Raw genomic sequence first — 13,173 nt, 5'->3', positions numbered from 1 at the left:
GTCCTTGTTAAACAATGGACAGCTTTTAGGAAGTAGTTCTCAGAGAAGTGATGTGATTTTGAGAGAATGATGATGAAAACTTTTACTGAAGTCTAATGGAAGACAAACTTTAGAGTAACAGCATAACACACATCTATGACTTTTTAAACACAAAAACTGGGAATTAAGCTAATGAACGGTCATATTAGAAACATGTATGAGCTTCTGACACTCAAATTTGTAACTATTTTAAGTTTTGGTAAATGAATGAGTAGAAGGCATGCCAATAAATGATAGCATAGGTTACACTTTTCTTGAATATTACATTTCACTTAGACCCATATTCTTTAAGCTCCTCTGTCATTTTTAAGTAAAAGTAAAGGTCGGTCTCTTAGAAAGTATGCTAGGTCTGTTAAACCAGATAAGGCAAATATGCTTTTCACAAGTTCACCTTAAGATAAGTGAGATCAGTGCAAGATAAAGGTAAATTTGACATTTGGCTTTCTGTTCATGATGGAAGGCACAAGCTCATTCGTCTCTGGACTTCTTAATGTATAAAAATCGTTAAGATGAAGTGGGGATGATTAAAAAAAATGTAATTGGAGTGGCCAGAATAGGCTCAGGCAACACACACATATGCACCTTTGAAAAAAATCTAATATTTTATTACACAGAATACAAAAACTGTACAATACTTAAAAATCACCATAATAATAATAATAAGAATATTATTCACAATAATCTGAGAAATTTCCCAAAGTCCAAGTCAGTGTCCCTGTCATCACAGTGCTGGTCTCCATACACTCAGTCCGTGTAAGTTGTACACATAAGGCCGGTATGGATAGGATTTGTAGACTGTCGCTAAAAGTGAAGCTCTAAAAAAGTCCTCCTCTGTTGCAGCCATAGCGGTGGCGTCTGATTTCTGAAAGTAGTCCTTGCTGTGCTCTGTCGTTAACTGCCTCCGTTTGGTTTTATATCTCCTGTTCTGGAACCAGATTTTGACCTGAGTCTCCGTCAGGTGCAGCGCGCTGGCGAGGTGCGCGCGCTCGGGCGCGCTCAGGTACCGCTGACGGCTGAACTTCTTCTCGAGCTCCAGCACCTGCAGGTGCGTGAACGCGGCGCGCGAGCGCTTCTTTTTTCCGCCGCCTCGCATCTCTGCGGACAACACTGCTTTATCCTCAGAGCTCCGACAGACCGAGATATCCTCTGCATCTGTGAACGTAAGTACACGATAAGATTAGGATTCTAAACAAATTTTCTCACAGTAAAACTGGTCTCAGAAACCCGCCTTTCAATGTCAGGTGTAGGCTACTTTTGACTAACTTCATTAGCTTTACATAAACTATCTACCTACATAGTTTGTCTTGCAATGTATACAACTGCCTAATCTTAACCAACGAACTAACCTAGAAATGCACACCGAAGTAGTCTTCAAAGTGCAGTACCTGTTCGTCCGTCTGTGCTGTCGTCTCTGTCGCGCTCAGATTCGCAGGAGTCATCTTTTTGTTCTTCTTTTAAGGATAAAATGTCCTCTATGAAAAACGACGTCAGCTGTTTGTTTGAAGCAGCCATTTACGTTGTTAAATTCCTACTAAAGGTAAGGATAAAGCGTCTTGTTCCTCTGGGTAAGTAATCGGCACTTTCACTCTCCAGCTCAGCTGCAGGACTTTAAATAGCGCGAGAGCTTTTGTCTCTTCTGCTATTGGAGGAGCATCCTGCGCTGCGTCATCGGTCCAGACTCGCTGATGGCTAAAACAGACGCAACATCAATTCTGTCAAACTCTGTCCTGAAATCTTTATACATTTACACACTGCTGGCACAGATCTATCTATCTATCTATCTATCTATCTATCTATCTATCTATCTATCTATCTATCTATAAGAAAAGTAATAATTAGTTTGAAATTATATATACTACACAACATTTACCAAAATCAATCTCTTACATTTTGTTTTGTAATTCATTACTATTTTCACTTTAAATATATTGAAAGATGTATATTTGAAGAAGAAAATATCAGTTTAAAATATACCTGTTGAAAGAGATACAACTAGTGCATGTGCAGTCGTTTACATAGAGCTTTTTATTACTGTTACACAGAGCCGCTCTGCCTCTTATTCTCAGTCAGTTGAGAATTTAGTGAGATTTATTGTGTAACAAGAGATCAGTATTAGTCTCCTATCATCCCTGGATGTCAAGCTGGGGTAGGCCCTGTGGTCCAGGGCACAGGGGTATGTGTTCATAAGCAAGAGGAGGATCCTCAGTCAGCCCGGGTCAGAGTGGGTGGCCTCCTCCCCGTGGAGCTAATGACTTCAACATATTTGGTCCCGGCTCCTTCTCCTGACCCACACGTTGTTGCATGGCTGTATGTTTGTTGTGCCCCTGTGCTTCTGTGTGACCCCAAAGTCCTGGGCAGATGTGAGAGAAGGATAGACACACACACACAGACAGAGAGATTTAGTTAAAGGGGAGGTATGTTGAGGTATAGAGAATGGGACGGGGAAAGAGGACGCACTGGTCCCAGGAGAGCAGGGAGTTTGCTTGAAATAACACAAAAGCTGAGAGTGACAAACGGTAGTATTGTCCACCGGCATGACCTCCAACCAACATAAGCCCAAAAATACTCTTGTCTGTAGTTAACACACTGTTAGTCTGTGTCTGATTATCTATCTAACACCCACTCCAATTGTTTTATGGATATATTACATATAAATTTGCTTCACATCAATTATAAATCTATCTATCTATCTATCTATCTATCTATCTATCTATCTATCTATCTATCTATCTATCTATCTATCTATCTATCTATCTATCTATCTATCTATCTATCTATCTATCTATCTATCTATCTATCTATCTATCTATCTATCGAATACTATTTATTATATCTGCCTGTGTTGTGATCGTAAAGTATACACTGCAGCATACTAACAGTATATAGCCAGATCACTCATTTTTGAATGGAGAATTGATTTGAAAATTAACAAATCATCTGGCTATTAACCTTTCTAAAGTTGAAAACAGTGAAATATAAAAATATCAGAAAGCTCCCTCTCAGTTTTATCAGTAAATCTTGCCAAACAAGGTTTTATAATATATATATATTTTTAACATAGTTTTGTTTCAAGAAAACCTTTTACTAGGAGCTTTATATATGTAGCCTATATCATTAAGACCCACTTTTACGTTTTTGTTAATATTTAAAATATATTTGTATTTTTCATATATATATTTTATTTTCATATATATATATATATATGCGTGTGTGTTTTTATTAGTTTTCTGTTTGTATTTTATTGTATTTATTTAAATATTATAGAGAAATATACCTGAATTGTTTTTAAAGGTTTATTTTTAGTTTAAGTTGTTTAGATATCAAGTAAGACTAAATGAAAATGACAAATGTTGTTGGAAATAAAACAAATATTTAACATATATAAATGAAGTTTATATATATAGTAATAGATATAAATATATAACTTATTTAACTTAACATTCAGTTTATTTGAGTAACAATTTTTTTATGGTTATAGTTTTAGCTAACTGCGATAAGCCCTATAAAGGTGCTCTTTATGTTTTATTTCACAAAGGGAAAAGGGCTTAAGGATTTTTGAAGGCTTACCTAATTTGAGCTGCTGTCATGTAAACTTTGTATTTGAGATGTTTTTCATGATAGTGCTCACCTTGAATAATCTGACTGTCTGTTTCCCCTCTCTCTCCTACACACACACACACACACACACACACACACACACACACACACAGAGTGAGTAGACTACCTGCATTGCTCATCTTTATTTTCTATACTTCTTTGATCAAGTCTTTTTCCTGTTTTGGATATCTTTTGATGTCTATCTTAATTGCACAAACACATATTCAGTTCCTTATTTACACTGCGAGACTCAGAGACTATGTCATGCTTTGGCCATACAAAACAAGCAGTAGTAATTGGATGAGCATTTCTTGTGGCTTGTGTAATGCAACTCCCGCTTTCTCTCCTGACCTCTTGTCCCTACACTAACACAATGTGGAAGACATGAGTTGCACCGTTTGCTTGTTTTGGACCAGATGTGGGCTTGTTAGAATCTGACCCCGTCGACAGGAAGACATATGTCATTCTTGCTGTCATGAGAGCTAGACATCTCACTTTCATTGGGTGGCATCAGAGTTTTGGATCATTTTACATTACAGTGATAAGGTTATCTAATGCCATACTGTTCAAAAATTAGGGTTGGTAAGATTTTGAAGGAATGCAAGTGTCTTACACTCACCAATGCAGCATTTATTTGATAAAAAATATAGTAAAAGAGTAATATTGTTTAAAAAATATTATTAAAATCTGAAATCTGAAACAAATGTTATATATTTTTTCTAGTGATGTACTCCAGTCTTCAGTGTCACATGATCATTCAGAAATCACCTTTATTTATATAGCGCTTGGATGTCTTCACCTTTACTTGATCATTTTAAAAGTGCCCCTATTATGCCATTTCAATAGCGTATTGCCTTTCATGCAGTGTGTAATGTAGCTGTATGTGGATGTAAACGATCTGCAAAGTTGTGAAGCTGAAAGTGCACGATAAATATAGTTATTAGGTGCGTCCCAGATCACATACTTATGTACTATTCTAAGATGTTTTTTAGTATGAATTGTGTGAGCAGTGCGTTCACACTGAAAATTGCAAAAAGAAAAAGTTCACTTTAAATACCCACTTAAATAACTGAAAAAAAACCAAAGTGTGGAATGTTGGACACTTCATGCACTCACCTGTCGCAGGTGAATAACCGTAAATAATTCATACACTACATGGTTGAGTACTTAGTGCATAAGTACATAGTGCATGAGTGTATGGGACACAGCTATTGTCTCGAAAAAAATAAAGAATTTACTCTATACAGCCTAGAGAAGTCATTAGTAATGCACATTAGCAAATGTGCACCTACTCTGGCCGGCCGCAAACAACCTGACCATCTCACAAGCACGTCCTTCTACCGACGACAGCTTCTTTAATCTCGGGGAGTTCAACGTGATTCAGAAAACGCTTGCTGTTAAAGGATGGGTCAGTATCCTGTTTATTTGGACCATCTGCTCCACTGAATCACAACCTGTAAATTGTCAGGATTATGGACCTGTGTGTGTGTTTTGCTCAAAAGAATGATGAATAATAGTGTAGGTGTATATTATCCTTTTCAAATTTCATTCATGTCATATTTCAGTAATTATATTAACAGTAATTATGGGATTTATTAAGCTTAATTTCTTAGATTTGATCACTATCCAAAATTTTTTTTTCCCCCATTTGGACAATTTAACAATATCAACTACCTGAAAATGAAGTAAAATAAAATAAAACAAATACAATTTAATTAATTAATACAATTTAAATAAAATAATCGGGATTTAAATAAGATGGACATGGGTACGTCTTTAAACATGGTTGCTTAAGAAATAAAAAGAAGCACATCAACTAAGGTTTCAGAAACATATTAACCACTGCAATAATCATCCAATCCTAGACTACTTATTTAAATTCAAATGGCCACTTTCAGTGTATATAGTTCAGTATATAGTGCAGTGGTGCCCTCTTGTGACTTGAAATCCTCTTCTCATAATGTATTCCAAATGTCATATTTCCGCATTTGCTTTAAACATAGCCTCCTGTTTACAGTTATGTTAAAAGTTAGAATACATTTTCCTAGAGTGCTATTTTGTGTCTGTATACTGTAGTGGTTTGAGTCACATGATCCAATGATGTGACAAATCATATATGACAATATCCACTCAGTGCCTGCTCTCTGTGTTTTGAAAGTGTATCATGGTAACTGTAGTAGTCAACTTTACAAATATTACCTGTAGCTGAGACGAGCGTGTCTTGACTAACGCCTGCCTTCAGGTTAGATGGCAGTTTTGTCTGAGGTAGTTTGTTTTGGCTGGCACTCACAAATGAAGTAAGGTAAATTCTCTCAGTAAACCTGTCAGCTAGAGAAAAGAGCTTACACTTGCAGGTCTAGTTCTTTGTGTAGATCAGTCATCAAAGTCTTAAAGGTAAAGTGTGTGATTCTTAAATGTTAAAATAAATGATTCCATTGTAGTTTTTTATGCAGAGACTGTAACTGTAATTTGTACACTGTAAGTAGAAAAACGGAAAACAGACTGGTTATTTTCTGCCAGGACTCCATTAGGGTTACGGAAGTTTCCTTTAAGCATAAATAGAGAGTACTGCCAGAAATAAATGAGAATTGTAAGATATAATATCAGAACTGTGAGATAAAAACGTTCAGTTGCTAGAAGAAAAGTCACAGTTTTGTGAGATGAAAAGTCATACTTTACTGTTTTAAAAATGTATTTTATAAAACGATGACAATGAGTTCGTAGCATCCATTCTTTGAGAGTTCCTGGCTGTGCAATAGTGTAACTGGATCTTTCAAGCAGCAGGGGGAGCCACAGGACAGCACTTTAAATCATCATTTATCACACTTTCCTGAAGGGGCAATAGTTTGGAAGCAAGTTTTCACACAGTGCTATCATTTATGTTTAAATTGAGTGATTACATCATGATCATTAATAATCACTTACATCCTTTCCTTGCATTTTTTATTTTCTTTTTCTTTTTTACTTTATATGGGTCACACAGCTTGTCTTTTTATAGTCAGATCTTCTTTGTTGAGTGTATCGACCCATGAGTCATAGCAACCTGAGAGAATACTTGGCTTTTAATGAGGTTCAGTCTTAGACTGATGTTTTTGCATGTGACGTGACTGGTTGGGGCAGAAAAGCTGGCAGTTGAGACACAGATAAAGCCCAGAGACAGACAGCAGGGTGAAAGCTTGAGTGATCCCTGAACAAACAACCAGCGCTTCGCTTCAGGCAACTACCTGTTCTGTTTGCCACATACAAACCAGTGTAGCTGTGATTTTAAACCAAATACGATAATTATGATGAATGTATTGAGCGTAGGGATTTTTTTAGCCTGATGGATGGATGGAAGAATTTAAGATATGTTACTCCTTCACAAATTCCTTTACTATAATGTTCTAACAAGAGCTTACAGGAATGCAATGCTATAGAATACAAAAGTATTTAGTTAGCTATTTAGTCAGACACGATTGGAATTACAATTGCATTGTGCTATATAGATAACAGTATTTGTATATTTGATCCTAAAATTCTGGTTATGAAGAGACTTAATGGCAGATACTGTATGCACAACTTGATGGACAGTTGATGGCAGTTTCTTCTTATATTCTAATATTCATTTATTCGTAATAAATTCTTCATAGTAATGTCAAATTAAAAGTTTTACATTAAAGTACATTTTAAATCATTGTTTAATATCAATCAATCAAGCAATAAGCAATCAAGCTGATATAATGTCTCCACAGCTTGTTCTGCAACGAAGCATCAAAGCAACTCACCCAGCACACTGTGCACAGTAAAAGCCCCACTGGGGACATCTTTACAAGATGTAGAAGGTATTGCAGAAGGTAAGTCTAGTGCTGCATGCAGAGCATTGTGAAAAGGTATTTCCTAGACTATCCAGATCAGTTCAAATTCAGTGGGGCTTATTTTAATGTCTTTGGCGGTGAGATGATGAAATGGCAAATGGCAATCAGTTGCACAACATTTGTCCTAAATAAGCAGAGCAGAGGAAATGCATTTTTGACATTGAGGCTGTTAAAATGCAGTTTTGCCGGTATTCCACTCAGTTCGAGTGTGTCTTGCCAGGGGGTATGAGTGTGTTTATATGTGGAGGCAGTTGAGTGATGTCTGTTAAGTGTGGACAGATGTGTAGTGTAAGCATTGTTAGGGAGCATGGGAGTCTTTTCTATAGACGTCTAGTATTTATACAGACAAAATGTCCAAAACATCTCTTCGGATGTAGTAAAAGCAGAGTCAGTGTCCTTAAGGACGTCGTTTGCCTCAGAAAAATGCTGAAGGCTCGCATTTCAAGTCTCTTTAAATGCTGCCACTCTCCCTGTCCTGTTTTAAACTTTTTGTGTGCTCCAACAAGTTCCAGCAGTATAGGTTGTTTTTCACATTCCTATTGTTAGTGATTTAACATTTTGATACAGTTCTGCTTTGGTTCTAGTTGAAGTTCACTGATGCCATTTGTGAACTCCAGTGATGTCCCACTCAGAGCAAAGATGAAGAAACCTGTTCTGCAGAGCTATCAAATGTCTTCAATCAATTTGTAATTTTTTTCCTAATTTTGTATTTTGGACCTGCAGGATTAGTGTAGGTTACAGAATTAGAGAGATACATTACGGCATTTTGACCAACTTAAACATTTCCGTCCAGTGACTCCTCTTGCGGTTTCACCATTTTCATAAATAATTAGATGGAATGAAGTCGGCTTAACCTTTAGCCCTTCGTCCAGTTCCACTTCCTTCAGAACTGTGGAACAAGTTTTTTTGAGTGTTTTCCAGAGTGACAAGCCAGAAGTGGAGATCATGGCCTGCTGTGTCTTAACCCTGTCTGTGTTTGTCACTGGCTCGCTGAGTAAGTCGCTGATCAGATCTTTCCTGCAATACTTCTGACACAACACATTATCTCTCATTCATTTGCATGCACCATAATACTTGTACACAGCCTCACACATTCTCGTAGTAATGGTCAGTACATTCGTACAGTATATCCACATAGAGACCCTGACATGCACCCACACACACAAATACACACAAACACACACACACACACACACACACACACACACAACTTATCTGATCTCTTGAAGTGGCCATAGTCTCCACTCTGTCTGCCTGCTGCTAAATACTGCTCTTAGCTACGTATATCAGTCTGCTAAATACTGCTCCGAGCCACATACTCTTCCCTTATCTGAACTCAGCGCTGACGAGTCTCTTGAGTGTGTTCCATCTCTGTCTTGGTTATCCACAGTCCTAAACAGGAAATAAATTGCCCATTAAGATTGGACTGAAGTTACTCTCCCTCGCCAGTATCAGTGAAACATTTCTGATTGTTCATAATAGTCTGTTCATTAATGCCCTCTATTAATGTTTAATTGGTTTTCAGAAATGTCTGATAAAAATGAAAGCCATTTTGAAAGTGCTTAAATAAATACTATACAGTACAATAAATACTATATATATATATATATATATATATATATATATATATATATATATATATATATATATATATATGTATGTATCTCATTATTGTACTTTATAGTTGTGCTAGTTGAGTTGTAATAAGATAATAACATTGCTTAGAAGCATCCACTAAAATTAGCAGAATGAAATTCTGAACGAAATTACATGATGCATGATTTTCCAATGCTGAAGTCGCGCATTTGTAAACGTTCTCCTGGAGCAACTGGGGAGCTGGTTTCTCAGATCTAATATCATAGCTTGCTCGCAGTAAGATTTGATCTGACTCGTTTTCTTGACAGATCGAGAGAGCAGACTGAAGGAGTGCCGGTTTGTCTGCGGATCTGTTTACTCTCAGCGCTGCATCCTCGGCTCTTATCACTCTCCTCAACTGTTTTATCTGTTTGGCTAATGTGAGTGTAATGAAAAGCTCATTGGAAAGCGTTAAGATCGGGAGATAATGGAATTGGTTCAGTTTACGATATTACAGCGAATTGCAGCGTCTTTGTTTGATCGATTGGACTTATCTTAGATCTTAAAATAAATTCGCGTTGAAGTTCTTTATTCGTGATTTAAATTCGTGACACATCTTTATGCCAGTGTCTCTCAAGGGACAAACATGTAAAACGGTATAGCTAATCACTTATTTAGGAAGCTATTGTTTGTATCTGTATTTCTTTTTTTTCTTTTTTTTATTATTATATAACCTAAAAACAAACGAAAAATTTAAATAGGAGATAATAATATTGTGTTATAATAAAATAATAAAAAAAAATTCGTTTTTAAACGTAATAAAAAAAAAAAACTTTCATATGGTAAAATCTAAATGAAATTTCTTTCTTTCTTTCTTTCTTTCTTTCTTTCTTGTTATTAGTAGCTATTATAAAATATTTAATATGACCGAATCAACCTGCTACACTGAAAATAAATTTAAAGATCGAATCAGAAGAAAACTAAACGCAATGAACATTTTTACTTTCTCCAATGAACCACGCGATTTAATATAACTATAACTACAAAAAGTTAATATGTCTGCAACCTAAACGAGCTGACAGACCAATTCTTTTAAAATTGTCTTCTTTTAAAAATAACAATAAAATAATAGCTAATAATAATAATCATAAAATCATACTCCAAGTTAGTCCACATACGTTGGACTAAATAAATAAATCAATACATAGCCTATACATACATATAAATACATATATACGTTTGAAAACGTATATATAAAGATTTCAATTTTAAATAGCCTACTGCCAAACAGTTTTTAGTATATATTATCGTTCAAAATGTTGTTCACTGGACCTTTTACAACTCTTTGAGGAAGGAAAGTCATAAACGAAAAATACAATAGTAAAAAAAAATTAGGCTGTTGTAAAATCGGATCTAAATATGTATCAAATAGTGTGATATTTTAACTCTTAGACACCGGCATTCTAACTGATATGTTAAATATATGTTATTTGTCGGGGATCCGCAACACATCTCACAATAAAAGCCATATTTTGCATAATTAAGCTTTCTTGAAAAATCTCTAAATAGAAGCATGACAAAATCTCATTCAAGCTAAACGTTATTAAATACTTAGTCTTTATTTGGTGTTTGTTGTGTAAACCAGCGATATAAAAACAAAAATAGCTATATATAAAATCAGACAATTTATAAGATATGACAGTATGTTTTCCTCAACGTTTTTCACCAGTGCCATTCGATTAAATAGTCTTAATCCCAAATCTTCTCTTTTAGGACTCATGGCAGGTCTCACCAAGTCCTGATCCCATCCACTCCTCCCGTCGCCAAATTCATATCCACAAAGTGGTTGGGTATTTGACTTGTGTTGGCAAACGATGGTACAGAAGTGAAGTTACAGTGGTATGGGTTATTTCCATAGCTGTTGTAATAGTTATTGTAGGGATATGACACAGTGACGTTGTACGGAGCTGCGTGACAGGGCTTGCCGTCCCGCACCAGCACGGGCACCGCCACCCTCCGTGGGCCGGCCAGCTCCAGACTTCTGTCCTGCCGCTGTCTCTTACACTTGTACCTCCGGTTCTGGAACCAGATTTTGACCTGTGTTGAGGTGAGCTTCAGCACGTGAGCCAGGTGGTCTCGCTCGGGTGCTGACAGGTATCTCTGCTGCTTGAAGCGTCTTTCCAGCTCAAACACTTGAGTCTGAGAGAAGAGCACGCGAGGTTTCCTGCGCAGCCTCTGCTTTGGCTTCTCCCCCGGTCTTTCATCTTTTCTATCAGTATAACCGGAAGCGTCAAATTGACACATGCCTATTTGGGTGAAAAAAAAATACAATAAGTATCAAATGCATGCTTAAATGCGGTATAAAGCATTGATTAGTATTAGGGGATCAGTATACAAAAACATTCAAAATTCTATTATTTTGGTTGTTAATAATACCATAGTAGTTTACTACTACAAATACAATGACATCTACTACTACTACTACTGGGCTGCTAGCATCTAATTAAATGGCTAATAACGCTTTTATTGTTTTAGAAACTTAAAAAGATCGGATATGCAATCAACATATAACACAAATTTTGCTGTCATCACGTCATTATGAGCATGCAAGTGTTTGTGGCGACGGTGTACACAATAGGCTATATATATTGTGTAGCTACACCGTCGCCACAAACACTTGCATGCTCATAATGACGTGATGACAGCAAAATTTGTGTCTGTTAAATTACATAATATAGAACTGATTTGGGCTTAGAGCCAATGATAATATTACAGGCCTATTGTATTATATTTATTAGCAGTGAACACCCCTCATATCAAGAACCACTGATGGTTATTAGTTGTTTCTATTCTTTAGAGGAGAGAGAGAGAGAGAGAGAGAGAGAGAGAGAGAGAGAGAGAGAGATGTTTCTGAGATCAGTGTATTTATTTCTACAGAAAAAAGTTCGTTGTGGAACTTGAAAATATTCTTGAACGGTAGGCTATCAGACTATAAAAACTGTTTTGGTTGTAACAAAAACACTTGGATTGTTAAAGGCAAAGGATTTTAAAATAAACCCTTCACCTGGCAATGATTGAACAGCAGTATTAACTGTAAATGTCCTACTTGTTTCTTCGTTTGGATCCATCTCCTCCTCCGTTGGAGATCCGCAGGAGCTTCTGACGATGTCGAAGTGGTCTGGATCCAGGGCGCACTTCACCTGTTCCCCGGCGGTCACGCTGTGTTTGTCGGGGCTGTAGAGGAGCTCCAGGCTCCGGCTCACTGTGCTGTGCATGCACTGAAGCTGAAGCGACTGCAGCGGGACAGTGTCCTGCTCAACACCCATCAATCCACTGGGGTGCAGAGCATGCTGCTGCTCCAGTTTGAGGATGTCCTTTACCGAAAATGGAGTAGAGGTTACAGGACTCGGAAGCATCGCGACAGATTTGCGTGCGTGCTTGAATAAAGGTGGAAGAAAGGTTCTTCGTTTCACCTGTGTCAAATTCAAAGCAACATCAGTTGACTTCGTGAAGTTCCCACAAATGTAAACTGTAGTAAATTCTCCTTTTGGGGTGTTTGGCTATATATGTGTATCTCCTCGTGGAAGCGACACGAGATGAAGAGTGTCCTCTATCTTCCTCTTTCTGCTGCTGGCTGAAGGTGCGGAGAGAAGCGCCCTTATCTAATAGAGAGCGTCCTTATCTCAGATTGACTCCTCCCATTCTGTGCCTCCCATCATCACCTGTCCCAGCTCACCACAGTGTTAGTGTGTTTAATAAAAGTCTCCATATCAGGATCGTTGTGACTGAAATACCATTCAATGCAGATTCAAGTTGAGTGGTTTGATGATCAGTGTTGAATGTGTGTCTATAAGTGCACACTATTTTGTCACGTTGGCCTAAACAAGGTAAGCTACTTCAGGTTATAACACTAACAGCTTTTAATAAAAATAAATAAATAAATAAATAAATAAATAAATGATTTCACATCACTACGTTAGGTTACAAAAACGAAATTAATTTATTAAGGGCTGTTTCAAGTGGAAATAAACGTTAATTAACGTTAATTTCAGTTCATCTGGAATATTAAAGCATTAAGATGGTTTGGCTTGTGTTAGCTTGACCATAA

The 13,173-nt window shown here is 36.8% G+C and overlaps 2 protein-coding genes across 2 annotated transcripts; both read right to left on the bottom strand.

Annotated features, from left to right (window-relative positions):
• Positions 1-575: 575 nt before the first annotated feature.
• On the bottom strand, positions 576-1,623 carry LOC132115390 (homeobox protein Nkx-3.1-like). Its single transcript, XM_059523839.1, has 2 exons — positions 1,425-1,623; positions 576-1,191 (listed from the first exon to the last, which is right to left on the bottom strand). The coding sequence occupies exons 1-2, from the start codon at positions 1,549-1,551 to the stop codon at positions 761-763; spliced, it is 558 nt and encodes a 185-aa protein (XP_059379822.1). The 5' UTR covers positions 1,552-1,623; the 3' UTR covers positions 576-760.
• A 9,041-nt stretch (positions 1,624-10,664) lies between these two features.
• On the bottom strand, positions 10,665-12,833 carry LOC132115089 (homeobox protein Nkx-2.5-like). The gene is made up of 2 exons (XM_059523487.1): positions 12,172-12,833; positions 10,665-11,371 (listed from the first exon to the last, which is right to left on the bottom strand). Exons 1-2 carry the CDS (start codon positions 12,479-12,481, stop codon positions 10,854-10,856), a joined length of 828 nt encoding a protein of 275 aa, XP_059379470.1. The 5' UTR covers positions 12,482-12,833; the 3' UTR covers positions 10,665-10,853.
• Between the last annotated feature and the right edge of the window lie 340 nt (positions 12,834-13,173).

The sequence above is a fragment of the Carassius carassius genome, chromosome 34 (assembly GCF_963082965.1).
Source record: "Carassius carassius chromosome 34, fCarCar2.1, whole genome shotgun sequence".
NCBI classification, from domain to species: domain Eukaryota; kingdom Metazoa; phylum Chordata; class Actinopteri; order Cypriniformes; family Cyprinidae; genus Carassius; species Carassius carassius.
The sequence above is the reverse complement of the archived record's forward strand: the minus strand, read 5'-3'. Positions and strand labels throughout refer to the sequence as shown.